At 45.9% G+C, this 23,077-nt stretch overlaps 1 protein-coding gene across 6 annotated transcripts in view; it reads right to left on the minus strand.

Annotated features, from left to right (window-relative positions):
* CSTF2 (cleavage stimulation factor subunit 2) overlaps window positions 1–23,077 on the minus strand; it is a 446,855-nt gene that overhangs the window by 327,269 nt on the left and 96,509 nt on the right. For all 6 annotated transcript variants that reach the window (XM_085607739.1, XM_085607738.1, XM_085607736.1 and 3 more), the window contains exons 5-6: window positions 3,534–3,653; window positions 3,282–3,407 (exon numbers count right to left, since the gene is read on the minus strand). In XM_085607739.1, the coding sequence (XP_085463865.1) occupies window positions 3,282–3,407; window positions 3,534–3,653 (246 nt within the window). The remainder of the gene's footprint in view (window positions 1–3,281; window positions 3,408–3,533; window positions 3,654–23,077) is intronic.

Here is a 23,077-nt window from a genome sequence, read left to right on the forward strand (position 1 = left end):
GTTTGCCTTGACCAGCCAGTCGTCCAAGTAGGGGTATACGTGTATTCCCTGTTTTCGTAGGTGTGCCGCTACCGCCGACAGGCATTTTGTAAAGACCCTTGGTGCTGATTTTAATCCGAAGGCCAGGGTTGTGAACTGGTAGTGTTCCTGTTCGATGTTGAATCTTAGAAGGCCCTTGTGCCTTCTGTTTATCGGGATGTGAAGGTAGGCATCCTTGAGGTCCACGGTGACCATGAAGTCCCCTTGCCTTATCTGTGGCAGTACCTCCTGCAGTGAAGTCATTTTGAACCTTTGTGTTCTGATGAACTTGTTTAGGTAACGGAGGTCCAGTATGGGTCTGAGGTCTCCGTCTACTTTCGGAACCACGAAGTAGTTTGAGTAGACCCCTTTGTTGCGTTCTCTGAACGGCACTGTCTCTATGGCTCTCTTTTGTAGGAGTTTCCGCGTTTCTTCTCTGAGTATTGCCAGTTCTTGGGCCGATCTCTGTCTTCCCTTCGGCTTCCTGTTTGGAGGTCTTTTCTCCAAGTCTACGCAGTATCCGTACTGCACGATGTTCCGTATCCACTTGTCTGTGGTTATACGCCGCCACTCCTGAAGGTAGAACCTCAGTCTCCCGCCTACTGGTGTCGTATGCTCGTAGGCTCTTGAATCTTCTCTTCCCCCTGATGACACTTTTTTGCGCCTCACCCTTGGGGTCCTGACGAGGGTAGGCGTCTTCTTGCGTGCTGAGTCACTTCGAGGGGGGCTGATCGCCCCCTCTCCTCCTTTGGCCACGTCCGTTCCCTCTCCCGCGAAAGGACTGGCCCCGAGGTTGATATTGCCAGTTTTGCTTCTGCTGACTTTGTCCGTGACCTTCGCCCTGCTGACCTTGTTGGAACGCCTGGTGCGACGTCCCCTGTTGGCTTCCACCCCTACCGTAGGGTCTCCTCGAGGGATTTCCTCGTCTCATTCCCCTCAGCTGTAGGGCCCCCATGGACCTCGCCGTCTCGTTTTCCTTTTTCAGCTGGGTGAGCTTTTCGTCCACCGTTGCTCCGAACAGTGTCTCTCCGTTGAAGGGGGTGCCAAGGATGTTGTTCTGCACTTCCGGTTTGAATCCCGAGATTCTTAGCCATGCATGCCTCCTCTCTGTGACCCCTATGGCCATGAGTCTTGCTGAGGTCTCTGCCCCATCCAACGCCGTCTTTATACAGGAGTTGGCGATGTTCTTGCCTTCGTCTACCAGGTGAGAGGCTCTCTGGCGGTATTCTTCGGGGAGGTGCTTTACTAGCTCCCCCATCTCATCCCAGTGCTGGTATTGGTGTCTATTGAGGAGTGCATTTGAATTCGCCATGCGCCAGTGCATTGCGGCGTTCCTCTCGACCTTTCTGCCTGTGAGGTCGATCCTCCTGCTCTCCTTATCCGGAGGTGGGCCCGAAGTTGCTGGGACGTTGGCCCTTCTCCTGGCCGTGGAGGCTATGATGGAGTCTGCGGTCACGCTGCCCTTGATGTAAGGGGGGTCCAGGGAGGAGTGCTTATATTTCTTCTCTGTCCTGGGCGTGATCGACCGGCAGCTCGCCGGTTCCTTGAAGGCTTCTCTCCCCTGATTCATCACGCTTTGTAGCATGGGGAGGAACTGGCTCCTTCTCTGGATGAAGAGCAGTGTCTCGACGAGAAAATCGGCTTTCGGCCTCTCCTCGTCGAGTTGGACGCCGAAGGCCATTGCTGCGCTCCTGACCACCATATTGTACACCCCGATGTCGTCGGGTGGCGAAGGCCTCGAGGGGTACGTGTCCACGGGCTCCTCCGGGTTTTCGGTGTCAAGATCGTGCCATTCGACGTCGTTGCTGGTAGATGCCGCCGATTCGTAGAACGACTGTTGGTCTTCTTCCTCGGCTTCTCCCTCATAATAGGGCTCCTCTTCCTCTTCGAGATCCCTTGTCAGCCCTTCGGCGTCGAGCTCGTCTTCGCCCTCGCCGACGTCCGCCGATGAAACCGTTGGAATCTTGAATTCCTTCATCCTGGCGTCGAACTCCTTCTTCCTTTGAAGGATGTTCTCCATTTCGGCCTCGAGCCGCCTCTTCTTTTTCTCCATCTCGGAGATGCTTTCGGCGTCGACCGCGGGTCTTTTCGACGAAACGTGCGTCGACGTCGAACGTTCTTTCTGTGTCAATCGGCCCGTTTCATGGGATGTTTTCGACGACCCTTGCCTTTCGGCGTCTTTCTGCCCCAGGGAGTCCTTTTCTAAGGATCCGCTCGGCCTCTTGTCCGAAGTTCCCCCTTTGGACGTCGAAGTTTTCGGCGTCGGGGCTCCCTTCGTGGACCTTGACTCAGTTTTTCTCGAGTCACCCTCGTTTTTTCGAGGTGTTTTTTGTTTTGCGCTCGACGATTCTCTTACCTCGTCTTCTTTATTCTTGTCGGTCTCTACGACCGTGAAGTTTTCGGCTGTCTCGGCGACGTTGTCCTCGTCGTCCGTGGAGAGGCCCAGATCGTAGAGCGTCGGGGGCTTCCCCTTGGCATCCATGTTGGCGTTGGCTCTTCTCTGCCTCTCTCTCACCCTGAGTGTCTTCGGCGCGAAGGCTGAGCAGGCGTTGCAGTCGATACTCTGGTGATCAACCGGTAGGCAGAGGTTGCAGACCGGATGCTGGTCTTTCTGCGCGAACTTGTGGTGGCAGTTTTTGCAGAACTTGAATGGCGTCTTGTCCATTTCGCTCAGGGTCTCTGAGCGTGCATTCTCCAAGGCTGCCGAAGAAAAAAGGGCGCTGGTCCTCTTTCTTCGCGCTCCTGATGAAATCTCTTCCTTTCCTGATATCTTCTATTGATTCTATCGACGAAACTCGCTTTTCTTCCTTCTTCCTCCGAGTGAATTTCTGGAGCTTCCCGATGACGATCCAGACCCAACGGCGGAAAAAAGAATCTGAAGATGGCGCCCCAAAGGTGGGACTTCCGCAGGAAGCACGACGACGTCACGGAAGGTGCACCAAATGGTGGTCGTCGCCGCCCACCTGGGCTACAAAAAAAAAAAAAAAACACAAAGAAAAGACTACGAATCCGGACCCAACCACAAGATCGCGGAATAATGCACAGCATAGTGAATCCAGAAAGATTCACGCTGCAAAACTTATAATCTACTAAGTACATTATTTTTTCCTATGTTGTAGCATATGTTGTCTCCATACTACCTAATTAGCAAGTTAGCACTAAAGGGCTGTCAGTCTTACACAACTTTACAGAGTACCAGTCTAAAAGCTGAAGGTAACAATGATACGTCTTGGATAATGGAGATGGGTGTTGCCGTTCCTTACCATTTGCGGAGGTTGAGGCCCTGCAGGATTTGGCGGATTCATCTGTGGATTTGGGGAAGAGCCTGCAGGGCCTGGAGGCTGCTGCTGGTTAAGAGGCGGGACAATGGTTGGACGATGTAGGATTTTCTGAGGGTTTAAAGTGGAAGAAAAACAATACATTCATGTGAAGTGAGTTTGGATATTAAACTGGTGTCTCTAGACCACTCTAAACGTCCCAAGACAGATAAGGAGTGTGAAAGAAGAGATACTTACCACAGCAATCTCTGGATCCACAATCCTCATCACCACCTGGGCTTGAAGTAAAGCATACGCCAGCTGTGGATTCTGCAGAAGCATATTTCGTGCCTCTTGTGGGCTGTTTTGTACACATAACTAAAAAAACATATGTTGTTATATACAATATAGAAGAGAGAAGTATTTAAATTAGTTCAGGTGTTATGTAATCTCCAAATTATCAATGAATGCCAAACAATATTGAAGCTCATTACCATGAAAACTCTGCAACACATCTTCCCACACCTAGGATTTCCACACAAGGTCCAGGCTACTATCCCTAAACTTGCTTACGCCAATGGCTTCATCCACAGATCATCTTTATCAACTATGAAAAAACGACATTTTTTTTTTTTTTTTTTTTTTTAGAAGTCTGCTTCCAGACTACTCCTATATGCAAACCACAAGCTCACATCTCCTCTACCTTGAGGGCCCTACATTGGTTACCAGAAGATCCCTCTTCAAGCTGCTTTGTATCAGCCACAAACCAATACATGTAATGGGACTACTTTCTCAGGAATAAAATCACTAAATACATACAACAAAGGAACCTCCGCTCAAGATTGTCACCTCACCACAAAACCTTAGCATACAATCGTATGAAGCTGGCTCTCTATATGGTACACCAAAATGAGGTACATTGTGCAGAGAGTCCAGGTGACCCTTACTGGTTTACTAGGGCTATAAAAAATAATCCCAAATGCTCTCTTTTCTGGTAGTGTAGGTGAGCAGTTTAGGCTTACCAGAGGATAGGGTTAAGCATTTATTGCACACACACAGTCATTAAAAGTTAGACACTCAAAGAAATCTGACAACCATTTATAAAAATATCAGATATTTAAACAAATTTAGACACCAAGATCATTGTAATCAAGTAAGTACTTTGAGTTATTACTTTAAAGTATACTGAAATACACTTGTATTTGTAGCAGCAGTTATCCTATGGGAAAGAAACATATAATGCACACAGTCACTTGTCAACAACTTATAGGACTGTTCTTCTGGACTTAAAGTAAGTATGGGGCAGGGTCCAAGGCAGCACCAACAGGTAGGCTCTGGGGAGTCCAGGAGCAGAGGTGCTTTTCTGCACTGGATGCGCGGTTAAATCAAAGGGGAACGGTCCTCATGAAAAGAAGCTGCCAGCAGGGCCCAGGGTGAGGGCGGAGGGATGGGCAGTCTGTCTAAACCCGGGGTGGAGCTCTGGTCCCAAGGGTCTCTTGCACTCAGGGACACGGTCGGTTCACTGGTATTCGGGCTGGGGGGGCTTGTGTGCAGTGGTGCTTTGTCCAGCGGGATCGTGCTGCGGGAGGCTTTCACGGTTCTCGGTTTCCTGTACGAAGCAGCTGCAGGCAGGAACTGCGGGACCAGTCCGGTTGAACTGGGAAAGGGGGGCAGGCTCAGATTTAGATGGTCTCTGGACCCAGTTGGCACTGTCGGTTCACCTGGAATTGTGTTGTGGGGCTCGTGTGTAGTAGAGCTTTCCGGTGTTGGGTTGTGGATGTCAGAGGCTCAGTCTCTGCATACAGTGATCAGGAGAAGAGGGGAGACCAGGGCAGCAGGGCCACTCTCGATGCTTGCTTGTGGTTCCTGATGTGCCTCGGCTGTCGGTTTGTCTTGGTGCCATTGTAGTCTGGATTTGACCAACAACAAGCCTAGGTTGTTGCAACTGTTCCGGTATCCAGGGTATTGGTGCCGGGCGGCTCCTGGGGGCCCTGGAGTCTCTAAATTTGGGAAGGAGATGGATCTGACCTTCTGGAGGTCGAAGACCTTCTCCTGTGGCACTGCTCCTTCGGTGGGCCAGACGGTCAGCAACACAGTAGACTGCGCAGATGCTTTTCGGTGCCTGCAGATGCAGGGAAGCAGCTCCTCTGCTCCAAGGGAGATATTGCTGGCAAGATGAAGTCTTGGGTCGCTCCTCCTCAGCTTTGGGTTGTGACACCACTTTCTGGATGAGCTGGGTCCCTGTAAATGTTGAAGTCCAGCAGCAGGGCAGGGTTTTGCAGAGAGTGGTGGTGAAGTCCTCAGTTCTCATGTTAAAGGCTCTGCTTTGTCCTCCTTTCTTTTTCAAGCAGACTAATATGATTTCCTGGTGTCAGAGGGCTACCTAAATACTTAATTTAGGAGCATTAAGGGGTATGAAGGGTAGTAGCCAATGGGATACTTTCCCCTGGGGTACTACACTCCTCTAGATGACCACTTCTTGCGGGGAAGAGGAATCATCCCGACCCAGAGTTCCTAATTCCACCACAATCAAGATGGTGGAATCCTTTCTTTTGTGTTCACTTGAGGCTGCCCATCCCAGAGGTGTGTCCAGTCTGGTAGTGGAACACACCTCCTGACTAGCTTCAGTTCAGTAAATCTTTATTTCGCTGATTAAAAATCAACATAAAAAGTACAAAATACAAAATACAGTGTACAGTATATTTACATTAGATCTGAGCCGACGGACATTAAAAACAGGTTAAAAACGAAACTTTAAAAAGGCACTTTGCAAAGGGCACATTACACTATTAATTTATCATTATTCAGTCACGGGTATTCCTCAATCTTACCGACACTCTCAAGAAATTTACAATCGAACACAAAGTGCGGGTGTCCACGGCCATTTGTAAGAAATTCAGGGCACTCTTGGCTTCACGTATTTTAGCCTCCTTTAGGATATGAACAAGAAAATTGCGACGGGGGATTTGATAAAAAGAACACAGAAGTACAAAATGAAGGGTGTCCTGCGGAGATCTATTGTCGCAGCCGCAGGCACCCTTCTGCTCAACCGTTACTGTGAAATCTGGAGGATAAGCTAAAATGTGGTGTAAAGAGCTCACTGTTTCCAATTTGTGCGACCCGATCTTAAAAGCAAATTTCCTGCTTGGTTTCTTGCCAGCTATCATGACATACGATTTGCTCAAATTTACGAACAAATCTAATTCGCCCATAAACTCCACAAATCCATTGACCAATTGTTGTAGGCTCACGGCCGTCCTGGCAAGCAGGACGGCATCGTCAGCATACAGTAGAACCGGTATGTGACGATTTCCAGCTTCGGGACAATCCACATTTAAGGCAACCAACCTTCTCTCCAAATCGTTAATGTAGAGAGAGAACAAAAAAGGGGCAAGGATACAACCCTGCCTCACTCCGCTCATGCAGGGGAAGGGATCCGTGCACACCCCCCCCCCCCCCCCCCCGTTGTGCAGCGGACCCTGGCAGTGGTGTTCCAGTGCAATTCTTTTAAGATGTCAATGAGTCCAGGCTCAATTCCCAGGTTGGTAATCAGATCCCAAAGTTTGCTCCTGTTAACATTATCGAAGGCTGCCGCCAGGTCCATGAAACCCATGAATAGTGTGCCTTTACCAGCCTTTGTGTATTTAGTTATTAATAGGTACAAATTCAAGCATTGGTCACTGTTAGACTTGCCTGGCCTAAAGCCGTATTGAGTGTCTGCTATAATGCTATGTTCTTCTGTCCATGACATCAAGCGACTCAAAATTGCCCTGCACAATAGTTTGGCCGATAAGTCTATCAACGATATTGGTCTGTAGCACTGTGGATTGTCCCTACACCCCTTCTTAAAAATAGGGACAATCAGTGCCGTAGACCAAGACCGTGGCAGACCCGTGCAATTGCTGCATTTAGGACCCTTGTCATAATGGGAGCCCAGAGATCAGGGTTACTCAGGTAAAGGTCAGGTGGCGTCCCATCAGGCCCGGGTGCTTTGTTGCGAGTTAGCCCTCTGATTGCTTGGGTAATTTCTTGGAGTGAGAATTCGACCTTGCCCGATCGGCATTCCTCCCATCCCGCTGTAGTCACAGTATCACTTTCATGATTGTACAGACTCTTAAAATGTGCCACCCACTGGTCAGGAAGAATATTGTTACTGATCCCCGGGGAGTTTTTCTCTTGGAAGCAGGGTCTATTGATAATCCTCCAAAATTCGCTGAAGTCTCTATGTTCCCCCGCTTCCCTCAGGTCCGCCCACACTTCTGCTTGGAGCGTAATCTTCCTCTGCTTGACCTTTGTCTTGTATACCTTTCTACATAGGGCTACTGCCTGTTTGTCCCTAGGGTAGGTTTTGAGACATAGTTTCAATTCCCTAAGTGCTCTCGCACATTCGGGATTAAACCAGTGTGGCTGTGTTACAATTTTTACTGGGCCTTTTGCTTTCAGGAGTTCCCCTATCATGGTGGTTAGTACCTCAAAGGCAGAAACCAAACACCCACCTTCTACTAGGGGATCAAGACAGTCTTCAATTTGGTGTTTGCCTTTTATCACCAGGGATTTATAAAACTCCTCTGCATTGATCTTAGCCCATCCTAATCGCCTCCCCTGGTCTGTTGGAATCAGTATAGAGGCGGCCTGTTGAGTTCTACTGCGTCCGTCGCTGTATTCTAGAACCATTATCAGCGGGTTATGGTCGCTAAAGGGGTTCCAGTCTATTCTCACTTCCTTCACCCTGTCCTTTATGGCAGAGGATATCAACATAAAATCTATAATTGAATAACAACCTCTGCCATTAAATGTTGGAGTGAGGAAGCCATCCCTCCCTGGGGTTATCAGATCTATAGTGTGGGTCATGGCAAAGGTGTCCAGAGTTTTCATGAGGCTGTTTCCCTCCCTGTTATGCTCGAAGTGAGGCCCACTTTCTACCGGACAGGATGACCAGTCTGCATTTGCAGGAATCAGTTTGGGGCAAAGGTGGCAGTTAAAGTCACCCATGATCAAAACTGCTGGTTACCCGCCCCTTCTCTGTTGTTTGGTCTCATGCTTTAACCTATTTTCTAGTTCCTGAGTTATTGATTCATTTCCTTCCCCTGAGACTGAGTTGTAGATGTTAAATATCAGTAACCTTAGTCCCTGACCCTGAAATTCGACTGCCTGGATTAGGTGTGACGACCATGAGGGTTCTGACCATGTGCCTTCCAGCTCTAGATTAACATACAGGGCTAGCCCACCCTTCGCTCTGCCCGATCTTCCGCCCCTTGCAGGGACAGAAAAACATTTAAAGCCTTCTAGTTGGAAGGCGGATGGGTCTAGTGCCCATGTCTCCTGCAAGGCTATGACATGGTACCCCTGGAGATTACTTATCCAGTCCACATTGTCAAATTTCCCCGCCAAACCAGCAATATTCCAGGACATTATTTTTAGGCCTTCCCTTGGTAGTTCGCTCTCCCCTTCTTCACCCTGTGTTGATGTTATGGGATCTGCTACCCTACTCTTGGTACCTCCCTGACCCCTTTGCCTGCATGTGTTTGGGTGATAACTGTCCCCTTCTCTGGGATGCTATCTAGATCCCTCCCTTCCCCATACTCCTTTACCACCCATTTAGAGGCCCTTTCCTGGGGTGATTGGGATAGTCAGTCTAGTTCTTCTAAGGATTGCAAAGGACTGAATCCGTTTGCCCACTGTGTGTAATCCTGCCCTCTCTGTCCCTCCTCTCTTGGCCAATTTCTAGCCGCTATGTTTCTTGGTCTATCCTGGGCCTGGTGTAGGGGATTTGGGGCACATCTCCTGGGGTAAAAGTATCTTAGTGGTAGGGGGCATATTGTGCTAGTGTGATTTCTATTGTAGCCTCCTAGTATATATTTTACTAGCTCCGTGTCCCTAAAGTTTGCCACGATGCAGTCTCCTGCAGCATCTTTCCTCCTGCTGCCTGGAACACACCTCCTGACTAGCTATTTTCCTGCCAGTCCTTGTGCCAAATGAGGCTCATGGGGTGGCATCCTCCAGGCTGGGAGAAGCCAGGCTCGCAGAGGGTGGCAGAGGGTTTGAAGCCTCAGGCCTTGATATGCTGATTTACTAGCATTCCAGCTGGAGGAGGTGTAAACACCTCCAGTCAGAGCAAGCCTTGTTCCTGACCTACGAGAGCAAGGTTCTCACCTCCTATAGGGTCAGAAACTTTTCTGTGGTGGCACGCTGGACAAGACCAGTCAGCCAGCACAGTAGACGGCTACTAGGGTTCAGGGAGTACCTCTAAGGTACCCTTTGAGGGTATGTATTAATTAAGCCATCACTGGAATCAGTGTGGGTGTATTAATACAAGGTGTTTGATGCCAAACACCATATGTTTCAGTGAACCCATTATGCAGCTGGGTAACTCGTTTTGACCAGTGCCCAGTAGATACCTTAAGATGGCTTCCCTGCTCACTTGTAATATCATGTAATAAAACATGACATCACAGGGTCATATTGGCTCATGCGGATATGTCCTCAAATAAAATATAATGCACCATTCCTTAAGGCTCAATGGCCTGCTGTAGGGGTGACGTACATATATTAAATGCGGTGACTTAGGCAAGGCACACAGGAGTGTACCATGTCATGTTTTCACTCATGGTTTGCACCATGTCACGCAGTCTGCATTGGCAGTCTGTGAGCAATTTGTGTGTGGGTCCCTTAGGGTAGCAAAAGATATGCTGCAGCCCATAGGGACCCTCTTTAGTACACATGTGCTAGGTACCAGGGGTACCATTTACTAGGGACTTACAGGGGTCTAAAGCCCTGTGCCAATTGTAAAACAATCGGACATGTCTTGTTTTAAGGAAAGAGCACTGGTACGGACGTCTAGTTAGCAGGACTCAGTGCACAGTCAGAGTTGAAAACCAGAATCGAATAGCAAGAAAGGGGGAAAAACGTAGGGGGTGCTGCAAAACAAACCCAGTTTCCTACAAGAAAAAAAATCATGGGTGGTACATCTTTCTCTGTTCAAGTAGCCAAACTATGAAATTCATTACACCCAAACATAAGAGTAACGGATAAAGATCTTCTCTTCAGAAGACTACTCAAAAGCTGGCTCTTTCATACATGACCACCACAGTCAAACACAAATGTACAGCATATTCCTGTATAAGTAAATAAATATGTATGATTTGACTAATGTATTTAGATATGTGTATGTCTTTGTACAAAATGTATACTACTTAATGGTGTACACAGATATTCTTTCCGACTGCTTAACAAATGTGTGTGTGTATTCACTGGACGGATTTGGAAGTTTGAAAGTTAGGGCGGTCACGAAGCACTATAAACAAACTCTGTGAATGCAAAGCTAAAGGCACTCCATAACAAAACAAAATGGAATTGAGAGAGGCAAAAAGGCAGGAATTATTACAAACACCATCGTTTTTTGAAAGTTCCGTGACAGATAAAAATGGAGGAGAAGTGAGGACACAAAAGAAATCTGACATCAAGAGTAAATTAAAATCATGGGAAAAAATTTCTAAAAAAGAAATAAATAAATGGTGGGAAGTGACCACTTTAAAGAAATACATTGAAGTAAAGAGGGTACAGAGAGGGCTGAGAATCCATCTAATGCCCAGCCATCAAGATTCGAGCAATGAGCTTTTACAGGAGTGGGGTGAACATATGCTAAATTCCTCTCTAGGTCTAATGACAATATTAATAAAACACATAGAGATCGCGCTACAAAAAATCAAGGATCAACTATCTGAGATTGAAAAAGAACTAGCAACATCGGACTTGTCCCCGGAAATGAAAAAATTCAAATTGGAATTGGAAAAACAAATTGAAATGCATGAAGAAACTGTGCAAAAGCGCAAACGTATCAAATTTCAGCGAGACAAAGAAGATTATGTCGAAGGCAGAATTTTTACATATGCACGAAAATTTGATTTTCTGAAACAGCAAGACCCCCTGACAGCCAGTACCTCAGGCAGCATCTCTTCACTAACGTCAACTGATCCAAGTGATGGAGAGCCGGACCAAAGATCAGGCTCCAATAAACAGTCTTTTTTAGGGGATAAGCGACTGGTTTTACAACAGCGCCAGTGGGAGCAAACAATGGGATACCAGTCGCAAAACGGTCGGGGAAGAGGAAGAGGGAAGCAACGTCTAAACGCAAACAGACTAGAAGAGGAAGGAGGAGCTACAGGCGGGGAAAAAGTGGGAACAGTGACTCGGAGTATGTGGGTGAAAAAGACCTTCTAGAGGAAACACAGGAACTAACAGTAGTGAATCTATCCAGTAGACCGATCACAGATGCAGAAAATTCCTTGTTAAAACGAGGCTTGAATTTTTGCCCCAGTGCACACATGAACATGGCACAAACTCGAATTGACCTATACAGATATGTAAGAAAAATAAAACTAGCAAAAATCTTTAAAGAAAAAAAGGAGAGTGATTTTAAACATCAGAATGTGCCAACAGACATACCTAATTTAACCTTAGCAGCTAAAGACTCAGGAGGTTTTCTAACTTTAATGAATCTAGATGCACAAACAGAGTCACAACATGTGACTCTGGAAGAAGTATGCACGCAATTGGGAGCAGGCCTAAGTAAAAAGAGACCAAAATCCTACTTCTATCCTCAACTACCAGCAGGAAATAAGATAGATACCTTCCACGAAGCTATCATTCAAGATATTTACAAAATAAGAAAAGAAAGATATGTAGATAATCTTAAAGTGGAGGAAAGGAAGGCTTTGGAAGCTCTAACGTTGGATGACAAAATTGAAATAAAGATGGCCGACAAAGGTGCAAACATCATCATTTGGGACAAACAAGACTATGTAACTCAATGACACAATGTACTATGAAAAACTACAAGTAAACCCCACAGCAAAAATGAAAACCAATCTGGATAAGAAATTGAAAGAATGGTTAGATGCGGGGTTGATAGACCAAGATGAATGTAAATACCTGACAGTAGAACATCCAGTAACAGCGACAATGTATTTTTTGCCCAAGATCCATAAGAATCGCACTAGACCACCAGGGCGTCCGATAATGTCAGCAAATGGATCTCTATTTGAACCAATGGCTAATTATATTGATCATTTTCTGTTACCTCTTGTTCCTAATTTAAGTTCGTACATCAAAGACACCAGCGACATTTTGAGACATCTGAATGGCACCCCATGGCAAACATCTTACAAGACGATAACGATGGACGTTGTGTCCTTATACACAAACATTGACCACGAAATTGGGATCTCAGCCTGCAAATTTTTCTTAGGATTAAGAAATATCCGTTACAACAAGCATAACATCATGTTGGAAGAAATGATCAGAATGTGCCTAACACAAAACGTATTTTACTTTGGGGAAGACATCTTTAATCAAAGAAAAGGCACCGCGATGGGTTTTTCTTTTAGTCCAAGCTATGCCTGCCTTACAATGGGCTGGTGGGAACAAAAATGGGCTGGGCAACCTAGCAATGACAAATTTTTGACTAAAATAACCCTTTGGTTACGCTTCATCGATGATCTCCTGATTATTTGGGACGGAACGGATCAGGAGTTCAAAGAATATTTTGCAATTCTCAACACAACACCAGCAAATTTCAAATTCACATATGACTTAAGCCCAACAAGAGTAATTTTTCTGGATACTGAAATCTATATCTCAGAAAATCAGTTTCAAACAACTCTACACAGGAAAACCACTGCAACAAATGCAACGTAACACGCAAACAGTTTCCATCAACAATGCTTGTTTCAGAATATTCCATACGGTGAGTTAATAAGACTGCGAAGAATTTGCTCTGAAAACAAGGAATGGATAAAGCAGAGCAGCTCAACATCCAAAAGATTTTAAAAAAGAGGTTACCCCAAAAAACAAATCCAAAGTGGTTGGAAAAGGGCAAATGTATTGGAAAGAAAAAATTTATTCCAACCAAAAAAAGTGAAATAAAAGCAATTTCTGAAGAAGAACCAATAAGATTCATTACAACCTTTTCAAAAGAATCTAAACAGATAAGAGACAATCATCAAGAGAAATTGGAAGATTTTACAGCTAGACACCACGGTTGGAAAAATTATGGGGAAAACACCAAGTATAACCTATCGAAGAGCAACAAATCTGAAAGATCGTTTAACACACAGCCACTACAGGAAAGAAAAAAGCAAAACATGGCTTCAAAGAAAAGGCTTCAAAAAATGTCACAATTGCAAAGTATGTTCAATTGCAAAAAACACTCAAGACATAAGAATGGCCGATGGAAAAAACTGGAACATACAAGAACTTATTACGTGCAAAAGCCAGTATGTGGTCTACGTAACAGAATGCCCGTGTCAACTAAGATATGTTGGAAGCACAATATGTGAACTGAAAAAAAGAATACTGGAACATGTTCGAGCAACTATACATAAAGACAGAAGTAATGCTGTGGCAAAACATATGGAAGCAAACCATAACAGTAATTGGAAACTGTTAAACTTTTTTGGCATTGAAACTGTGAAAAAGCAGGAAAGAGGAGGAGACAGAGAGAAAAAATTAAGACAAAAAGAATCACGCCACATTCTGAACTTACGATCTCTCACTCCACATGGACTCAATCAAAGTGAGGAGCTTTATATACATCTGTAAAAGAACTGATAGAAATTTCAGATGGTGTGGTATAATGTGTAAACTTGATTGCCCCTCGATATGTATATACAAAAATCTTTTTAATGGAAATATTCCTTACATATCAAATATGTGAAATATAATTTAGAAATCTCAATTATGACTTAAATATGAGCAGCATTCAGATTTGGGTTATCAAGACATGAACTATAAGGAGTCAATCTCCACTGGAGGAGTTAAGATATACCTTTTTGAAGTGGTTTTGAAAGAGCAAAATAATGAAATTACATTGTTGTATGATAAATGGATTTACAAGCGTCACAAAACCCATTGAGAATATGCGCTGGTGCTAAAACCTGTTATTTCATTTTAATTAATTTTGTTACATTGTGATAATATAATCATTTATTGACAAGTAAGGTTCATTTGAATTAATTTGAGCAAGAAAAATATTTTTTCACTACAATTCCCAGAACGCCCTATCACAAGTAACAGGAAATGACGTAATGAGAAATACAGGTTTATAACATCTAACCTATAGGGGGGGCGTTACCGTGAGCAAGGTCTCTGTGGAGACCGAAACGCGTTGGTTTGTGTTTGTTATGGAGTGAGATTACAAACATTAAAATCATCAAAGTGGAAAAACCAGACCGGAGTGCGACCCATTTCTTTCTGTGCTGGAAAGAGTGTGAGATTTATTGGCGGCCAGGCTCGGTCGCGGGACAACGCACAACTCAAAGAGCGCCACATCAGCGAAAGGAGCCAAAGGAGTACGAGTATGAATATATAACTCACGCGACCGCAATCCTCTGTTGATGCTAATACTGTATTTAGACACTTATTTACCCATGTCTTCTTCCATTAATTTTTAGCTATACATATATTACAAATATTTTTTCAGAAAAACACATATGTCATCAGTGATGTAATATCTGACGTCATCAGCAGAGGATTGCGGTCGCGTGAGTTATAGTTGCCTGCACTAACTATAACGTGGAAATTTCAATGGTTTTTCACGAGTGAAATGCCCAGCTAACTATAACATGTGTGAAACCTATGGTTTTTTTTAAGTGAATTTGCAAGGTTTTTTAAATGCTAATTCCTAACTATAACGTGTGTGAAACCTATGGTTTTTTCAGTGAATATATATATATATATATACACACATACACATATACACACACACCTATCCTGGCAAGTGACTGTTCCCACCATACGAAACAGACTCCAGCACGCTCGGGATAGCTGAATAGAGATTTCATTTTCGAGCCACGATCAACCAGGTAACGCGTTTCAACTGCGCAAGCAGTCTTTGACACACCTATTGCACCGCCATTTTTTAAATCCTTTTTGTAGCCGTTTCAAATTTTAAAGTGACAGTGCAACAAAGTTTGAACAAGAGTGAAAGAAAGTGACAGTGCAACATAGTTACTCAGATGATATTGACAAAGTGAACTCAATAGACCATGTGGCCTATGTAATGTGTACAAGAGAGATATCAGTGTGTAAAATAAACTGAAATAGTTTCACAGTCATTTACAACAAAGTATGATGGCAAATAAACACCATTGTTTTAGTCATCATTGTCCCTACCACAGGCAGATGCCAAATTAGTGACCTATTTGTGGCAACCAACCCAAAGTTCCCGGGCTGTTCATAGCGCTATAAAAGCAAACATAATAAAAAGTGCTTTTGTGCAATGTCTCTTACATATTAAAGTGACCAGTCCTACATTCCTACTCAAATGACTGACTGAGCAAACTCATTGGACCATGTGGCCTATAGTGTATAAATGAGCATTGAAAATGTAAATAAAATGATTCCACATTGAATTGTAGCATACATGCTAAAAAACACACCACATCATTTTGTTTTCATCTTTAGCATTCACAGGCAAGTGCCATTATTTAATGTTGTACTTATAGCAACCGATCCAAACATTCGGGCCGTTCAAAACACTCTAAATGCAAATACAATTGAAGGTGCTCTTGTGCAATGTCTCTTGAACAATTAAGTGACCAATATCTTGTGCCAATGTTATGCTAATATTCAATTTGCATAGTAACTTACCATTGTATTACTTATAGCAACCGACCCAAACATTCAGGCCGTTCAAAACAATCTAAAAGCAAATACAATTTAAAGTGCTCTTGTGCAATGTCTCTTGAACAATAAAGTGACCAATGCCTTGTGCCAATGTTATGCTACTATTCAATTTGCATAGTAACTTATGATTGTATTATAAACAAGCATTTACAATGCAATAGGTCTCGCATTTACGCGAGTTTGAGCTATTCACATTGCAAGTAACAATGCCTTTTATTTGTGTTTTCGTTTTTAAAACATAAATAAAAGGCATCGTCATTTACAATGCCAATAGCTTAAACTCGCGCAAATGCGAGACCTATTGCATTGCAAATGCTTGTTTAATAAGGAAATGTATCTCTAATAACTTGTCCACACCTATTACCTCTCATAAACAAGTGCATGGAACAGATTCACCTCAGAAGTTATTACTGAGGTTGATGTCAGCTAGCAAACGGCACGCTCTAATACCAGCGCACAAAAAAAATTAGACGTCATCGATGTGCAAATTTGCGCTTTTGGCTCAACGGATGGGGGCTTTCTTGAACCACAGACAGTAATGTCTCCAGTAGGTAAACTGCAAAATCACTCAACAGCATAACACACTGTTATAAGCAGGGCCACTGGAATTATGTGATTGTGCTGCCACTGTTCTTTTCCGCATAATTATAGATCTGACACATTTGCCACACATCTCATCATTTGCTGCATAATCTGTAGAATTCAACAAACAAAAAAAAAATTCTAGCGCAAATTGTTCAAAAGTTAATAACAACGAAGCGACACGTTTAGCGCGCAATGGAAAGCCTTTTGCAAACGTTGACTGGTTACATTTCTGTTGCTTATTGCTGCATTTGGGTTCTAAACTGGTACTCATGAGGTGCAACCAAAGCCCAGACGAGTCTTAAGAAGTGTGTAAAGGACAAAATAATAAAGTAATAGTATCACAAAATCTTACACATTAAGCGGCATAATGTGCCTTTTTACCGCATAATTTACTCACCCATACCACAAGCAAAACGACACCCCCCCGTGCCGCACATCGCTATCGGGGAGTTCCCACCTTACATGCCGCCTGCCTGCCTCTCCCTGACCTCTGAGCCTTCTTTGGTAGTGGTGGGGGTGACACCCTAACGCCGCGGGCGGCCGTTGCGGCATCTCCGGCCTCACGGCGATCCCAAGATGGCGGCTCCGCCTTGGTGATCTCCCGGCCCGCTCCGAGGCCCTGAACTCCGGTACTGCTCCTAGTGCACCCCGGAGAGAGGAGGATCCTGGAGAATTGCTGGCACCGCTCCTGCTGAATTAGTGGTGCCGCCTCCCCTCCTTGGCACCGGCAGAGCACCCGCCTGATTGTGAGGCGCTGTGAGCGCCTAGAGAGATCCTACCCGCCGTACGCCCTGGGCGGACCTGACTGGAGGAGGTGCGGCGCCGGACAGTCGATACACGCTCGGCCGCCGATCGGGCGGCGACAAAAGGAGAGGAATGTTGCTTCCCCCTACTGTTTCTGTGCCGCTTTGCCATAGAGGGAGCCCACACAAACTACTGGGTCGGCGGACTGGGCCTATGACTGGCGGCCTGGTGTGGCGGTGGGCCCTACGGGAAGTCAGACGGTGGCAGAAGGGGTGCGCGACCCAATACTACGCACCCCCTCCAAACGCTGGTCTGCGCCGGTGTGCCAGGACCGGACTGCCACTGCAGGGATCCTGGGCCAGACACGAGGACCCCCTCCTAGGAGGTGACTGCAAGTCAGGAGCTGGGGTGAGCCTGGGAACGGACTGTCGCACTTCCTGGCAGCCGCTAAAGAGGTGAGGAGCCTGGGCGCTTGCTTGATCCTGGGGAGTGGGGGGATCTGGCTGTCAGTCGGGCGGCAGGGAGTTTTCCCTCCCCTTCTGCCGCACTCCTGTCCCCAGCTAACTCCCACCTTCCCCGCGCATCTCCCCCACCCAAGACGCCATGACGTATTTGCTTGGCTTTTCCTGCTGACCTCACCTGCCAAAAGGTTTCTTGTCTTTATGGGGCCATGTGTTTGGCCCCATAAAGATAAGAAACCTTTTGCGAGCAACGCAAAGCAAGCGAGCCAGTCCAAATGGGACGGCTCGAAAAGCCAAGCAAATATGTCACCGACCCCTCTTTTCCAATGGCTGGCCACCGTTTAGCATAAACGGTGACGCCAGCCAATGGAAAAGAGGGGCGAGGCTTAATGCACCTTACAGAAAATACCTGTTAACACTAAATCTCGCCAGCGAGATTGCGCATGCGCGCAGCTACGCCAGGCGAGACCTAAAAAGGGGATCATTTCAAAGGTGTTCAAATTAAACCACAATGGAATTTTCCACTACTTTATTCAATCAATTATTTCTCTCAAACAATGTTGGGCTAGTGCCCGATCCCTCAGATAACAAACACATTTGGCCACACCTGAGTTAAAAAATTAAAGTGCTGTGTGAACAACTGTATACAATAAATTACATAATGTCAAAAGGAGTGGATCAAAGTGTGTAAAATCAATTGATTATCTATACATGAGAGAGATACAGAATTATACCCATTAACCTGTCTTTTTTCTCCTGCTGGTTTACGGATTGTACCTTGTGATAACACGGAATTGTGGTTCCACTTTTTCTGACTCTTTCCTTTTGGGATGATCGGCAAATAATAACTGTCTCTAGGATTAACATTGGCTTTGTCTCTGGCTGCTTTCAACACTGTTTTACTATAGCCCCCCTGTTTAAAGCTCACATTTAGCTGTTCTTGTGCTTGATATAATTGGCTTGGGCAGCTACAGTTCCTCTTCATCCTTAAATTTTCAGCATAGGAGATACTGTTCACTAACTTGGAGGGATGAAAACTGTGGGCATGGAGTATTGTGTTGCCCGCAGTCTCCTTACGGAATGTCTTGGTGTTTATTCTGCCTTCCTTAATATATACTGTTAAATCCAAGAACTGGACTTCCTTTTAACTAAGGTTTGCTGTAAACCACAGATTCAGGTTGTTGTTGCCAAAGCTCTCTATGAAATCCTCTGCTGATAGTGAGTCATCTCGCCAGATTATAAAAAGATCATCAATATAACGGGTCCAAAGGACCATGTTATCGTACATTTCTCTGGCATATTGTGTGGCGAGCACCTGCTCCTACCACCAGCCCATATGCAAATTAGCATAGCTGGGGGCGAAGCAGGTGCCCATTGTCATCCCTCTCATCTGCTGGTATAGATTGATCATGTTGACTAACATTTCAGTGTGCCTGTAAAGAGTTAAGGGTCGGGAACTCAAATAGTACTGTACCGTCTTTATACCATCTTCCTGAGAAATACTGGTATACAGGGAGGAGACATCTAGAGTTATCATACTTAAACTCTCCTCCCAGATGATGTCATATACCTTTTTTTGTTTTTAATCCACTGTGTCCTTGGTGTGAGATAACAGATTTTTTTTTACAAAATCTTGTAAAAATAAGTCTAAGAACCTGGTGGTGTTCGCTAATAGTCTTCCAATCGCCGATATGATCGGATGGCCTGGTGGTTTACTCATGCTCTTACGCACTTTAAGTATGAGGCATAAAACAGGTATCACCGGTGAATCAATTTTAAGGAACTTATATTCTGGCTGGGAGATGAGACCCACAGACCTTCAACGTTTTAACTGCATATGGTAACTAGTGATGACAATTTGCAATGTTCCCTCATCTACCTTCCGATAGCATTGTCTATCCCCGAGTTGTGACCTTGCTTCTTCTTGGTACATTGCAAGCGGCCACAGGACAATGTTTCCGCCCTTGTCTGCCTGTCTAACAACTATATCAGACCTTGCTTGCAGTTTTTTCACTAGTTTTCCATACCCTATGTCCCTTGCATGCATAGTACTCTTAGTCATTTGTCTCTGTATAATTTCTTCAAATCATGGATGACTAACTCATTAAAGGAATCTATGGAATCCTTAGGGATAATTGGTAGAAATGTGGAACGAGGTTTAAAGGAGGGAAGGTTTAAAGGGCGTACTAGGTTTGTTAAATACTTGAAGACCTTGTTCCATCAAAAATGTGTAGTCAGGTGTAGAAAACGTGTAGTGTTTAAATTGGCATAAGCGACAGCCATTTTGGCTGTGGTGTCCATTTAGGTTTCCTTTGCAATTCTCCCGTCCCCTGCTGCTCGTCTTTTCACTCTGCTTGTGCTATCTATTTTTGTTGACTTCCTGACTCAGCTAAAAGCAATGTACGTGCTGAGGGTTTGTAGCTGCCACAGCTCCTGGTCTCAGATGTTAACTGTCAACCATTTACTGCTGCCATAAGCACTCCTGCTCCCCCTCCCACTTTGCTAAGTAAGTGGTTATTCATCTGCCCTGGTTTGCTGGAAACTATTTCTAAAACTTGTTCTCCCTATTTCTGTTCAAATGCTTACACTGCAGAAAACGTGTATAAAAGCCCTGTGTTCTGTGACTTCAGTGTACTGGCTCCTTGCAGCACTTGAGAGTGTTGTGTGGACGTAGACCCACTCATTAGTGATTAATAAACTTGTTATTTATTTCCAACTCCAGTGCTGATCTCTATTTTGTTGCTCTTTGAACCCGTGGACAAAAGGGTGACCCTGCACCAGTCTACCCCTAAAAAGGTAATTTCCACACATGCAACTCCTGCATAACACCCCTTTCCAGACTGTTTAGGTCCCTTAAAATGCCCATATCTGAGATTTGCAATGCTGTAATGTCATCCATGTTGTAGGAGAGTAGGATCTGCTTCTTATGGTTACCCCCACTTTTTGCTGTTTCACTGTTTTTCGACTTTAGTCTGGCTGGGGGCCTGCTAACCAGGACCACAGCCTAGCTGCTTCCTCTCTAAATTGATTACCAGTACTTTAGGTAAACTCGAGATTGGATTCTAGGGTACCCTTATAAGTCCTTAGTATATGGTATACTATGTACCCATGGCATAGGTACCCCAGAGGCCTACCAGGGGCTGCAGCATGTATTATGCCACCCCTGGGAAGCCTTCCAAAATGACATCACAGGTCTGCTACTGCAGCCTGGGTAAGGTGGTGCATGCACCCCTTACTGAGATATAGGCTCACTATATCTCCCCATATCACTGCACATGTAAACCCATCAGTCACCCCTATGGCAGGGTGCTGGCTTTCATGTGAGAGGGTGCTCATGCATGAGCAGAGCCCCTTTGCAGCTTTCGGAACCTTTATTCCGGGGTTGTTTGTGATGCAGCCAGACCATTAAGTGCATTATAACCAAACGGTAAATGCTAACTTCCGGTCTCCTGAGGCGAAAAGCCGGGAGTTGACATCGCTGTTGTGATAATTTGTATTTTTAACCTGTGTATTCTTGAAAACTCTCGCACTCAGGCACTTTAGGGGGACGTGCAGCGGACCCAGCGCTGTCACGTGACACCCTCTACCTGCCTTCATCGCCGCTAGCCACGCCCATTTTGTGGCCACGCCCCCTCCCCGCCCTACTTAAGCGCTGAATTACGAGCGCTCATCTGGCTCCGGTCTCCTGAGGCGAAAAGCCGGGAGTTGACATCGCTGTTGTGATAATTTGTATTTTTAACCTGTGTATTCTTGAAAACTCTCGCACTCAGGCACTTTAGGGGGACGTGCAGCGGACCCAGCGCTGTCACGTGACACCCTCTACCTGCCTTCATCGCCGCTAGCCACGCCCACTTTGTGGCCACGCCCCCTCCCCGCCCTACTTAAGCGCTGAATTACGAGCGCTCATCTGGCTCCGGTCTCCTGAGGCGAAAAGCCGGGAGTTGACATCGCTGTTGCGATAATTTGTATTTTTAACCTGTGTATTCTTGAAAACTCTCGCACTCAGGCACTTTAGGGGGACGTGCAGCGGACCCAGCGCTGTCACGTGACACCCTCTACCTGCCTTCATCGCCGCTAGCCACGCCCATTTTGTGGCCACGCCCCCTCCCCGCCCTACTTAAGCGCTGAATTACGAGCGCTCATCTGGCTCCGGTCTCCTGAGGCGAAAAGCCGGGAGTTGACATCGCTGTTGTGATAATTTGTATTTTTAACCTGTGTATTCTTGAAAACTCTCGCACTCAGGCACTTTAGGGGGACGTGCAGCGGACCCAGCGCTGTCACGTGACACCCTCTACCTGCCTTAATCGCCGCTAGCCACGCCCACTTTGTGGCCACGCCCCCTCCCCGCCCTACTTAAGCGCTGAATTACGAGCGCTCATCTGGCTCCGGTCTCCTGAGGCGAAAAGCCGGGAGTTGACATCGCTGTTGTGATAATTTGTATTTTTAACCTGTGTATTCTTGAAAACTCTCGCACTCAGGCACTTTAGGGGGACGTGCAGCGGACCCAGCGCTGTCACGTGACACCCTCTACCTGCCTTCATCGCCGCTAGCCACGCCCATTTTGTGGCCACGCCCCCTCCCCGCCCTACTTAAGCGCTGAATTACGAGCGCTCATCTGGCTCCGGTCTCCTGAGGCGAAAAGCCGGGAGTTGACATCGCTGTTGTGATAATTTGTATTTTTAACCTGTGTATTCTTGAAAACTCTCGCACTCAGGCACTTTAGGGGGACGTGCAGCGGACCCAGCGCTGTCACGTGACACCCTCTACCTGCCTTCATCGCCGCTAGCCACGCCCACTTTGTGGCCACGCCCCCTCCCCGCCCTACTTAAGCGCTGAATTACGAGCGCTCATCTGGCTCCGGTCTCCTGAGGCGAAAAGCCGGGAGTTGACATCGCTGTTGTGATAATTTGTATTTTTAACCTGTGTATTCTTGAAAACTCTCGCACTCAGGCACTTTAGGGGGACGTGCAGCGGACCCAGCGCTGTCACGTGACACCCTCTACCTGCCTTCATCGCCGCTAGCCACGCCCATTTTGTGGCCACGCCCCCTCCCCGCCCTACTTAAGCGCTGAATTACGAGCGCTCATCTGGCTCCGGTCTCCTGAGGCGAAAAGCCGGGAGTTGACATCGCTGTTGTGATAATTTGTATTTTTAACCTGTGTATTCTTGAAAACTCTAGCACTCAGGCACTTTAGGGGGACGTGCAGCGGACCCAGCGCTGTCACGTGACACCCTCTACTTGCCTTCATCGCCGCTAGCCACGCCCACTTTGTGGCCACGCCCCCTCCCCCTCCCCGCCCTAACGGCCCACTACTTCAATGTGCATTT

The sequence above is a fragment of the Triturus cristatus genome, chromosome 5_2 (assembly GCF_964204655.1).
Source record: "Triturus cristatus chromosome 5_2, aTriCri1.1, whole genome shotgun sequence".
In the NCBI taxonomy this organism is placed as follows: domain Eukaryota; kingdom Metazoa; phylum Chordata; class Amphibia; order Caudata; family Salamandridae; genus Triturus; species Triturus cristatus.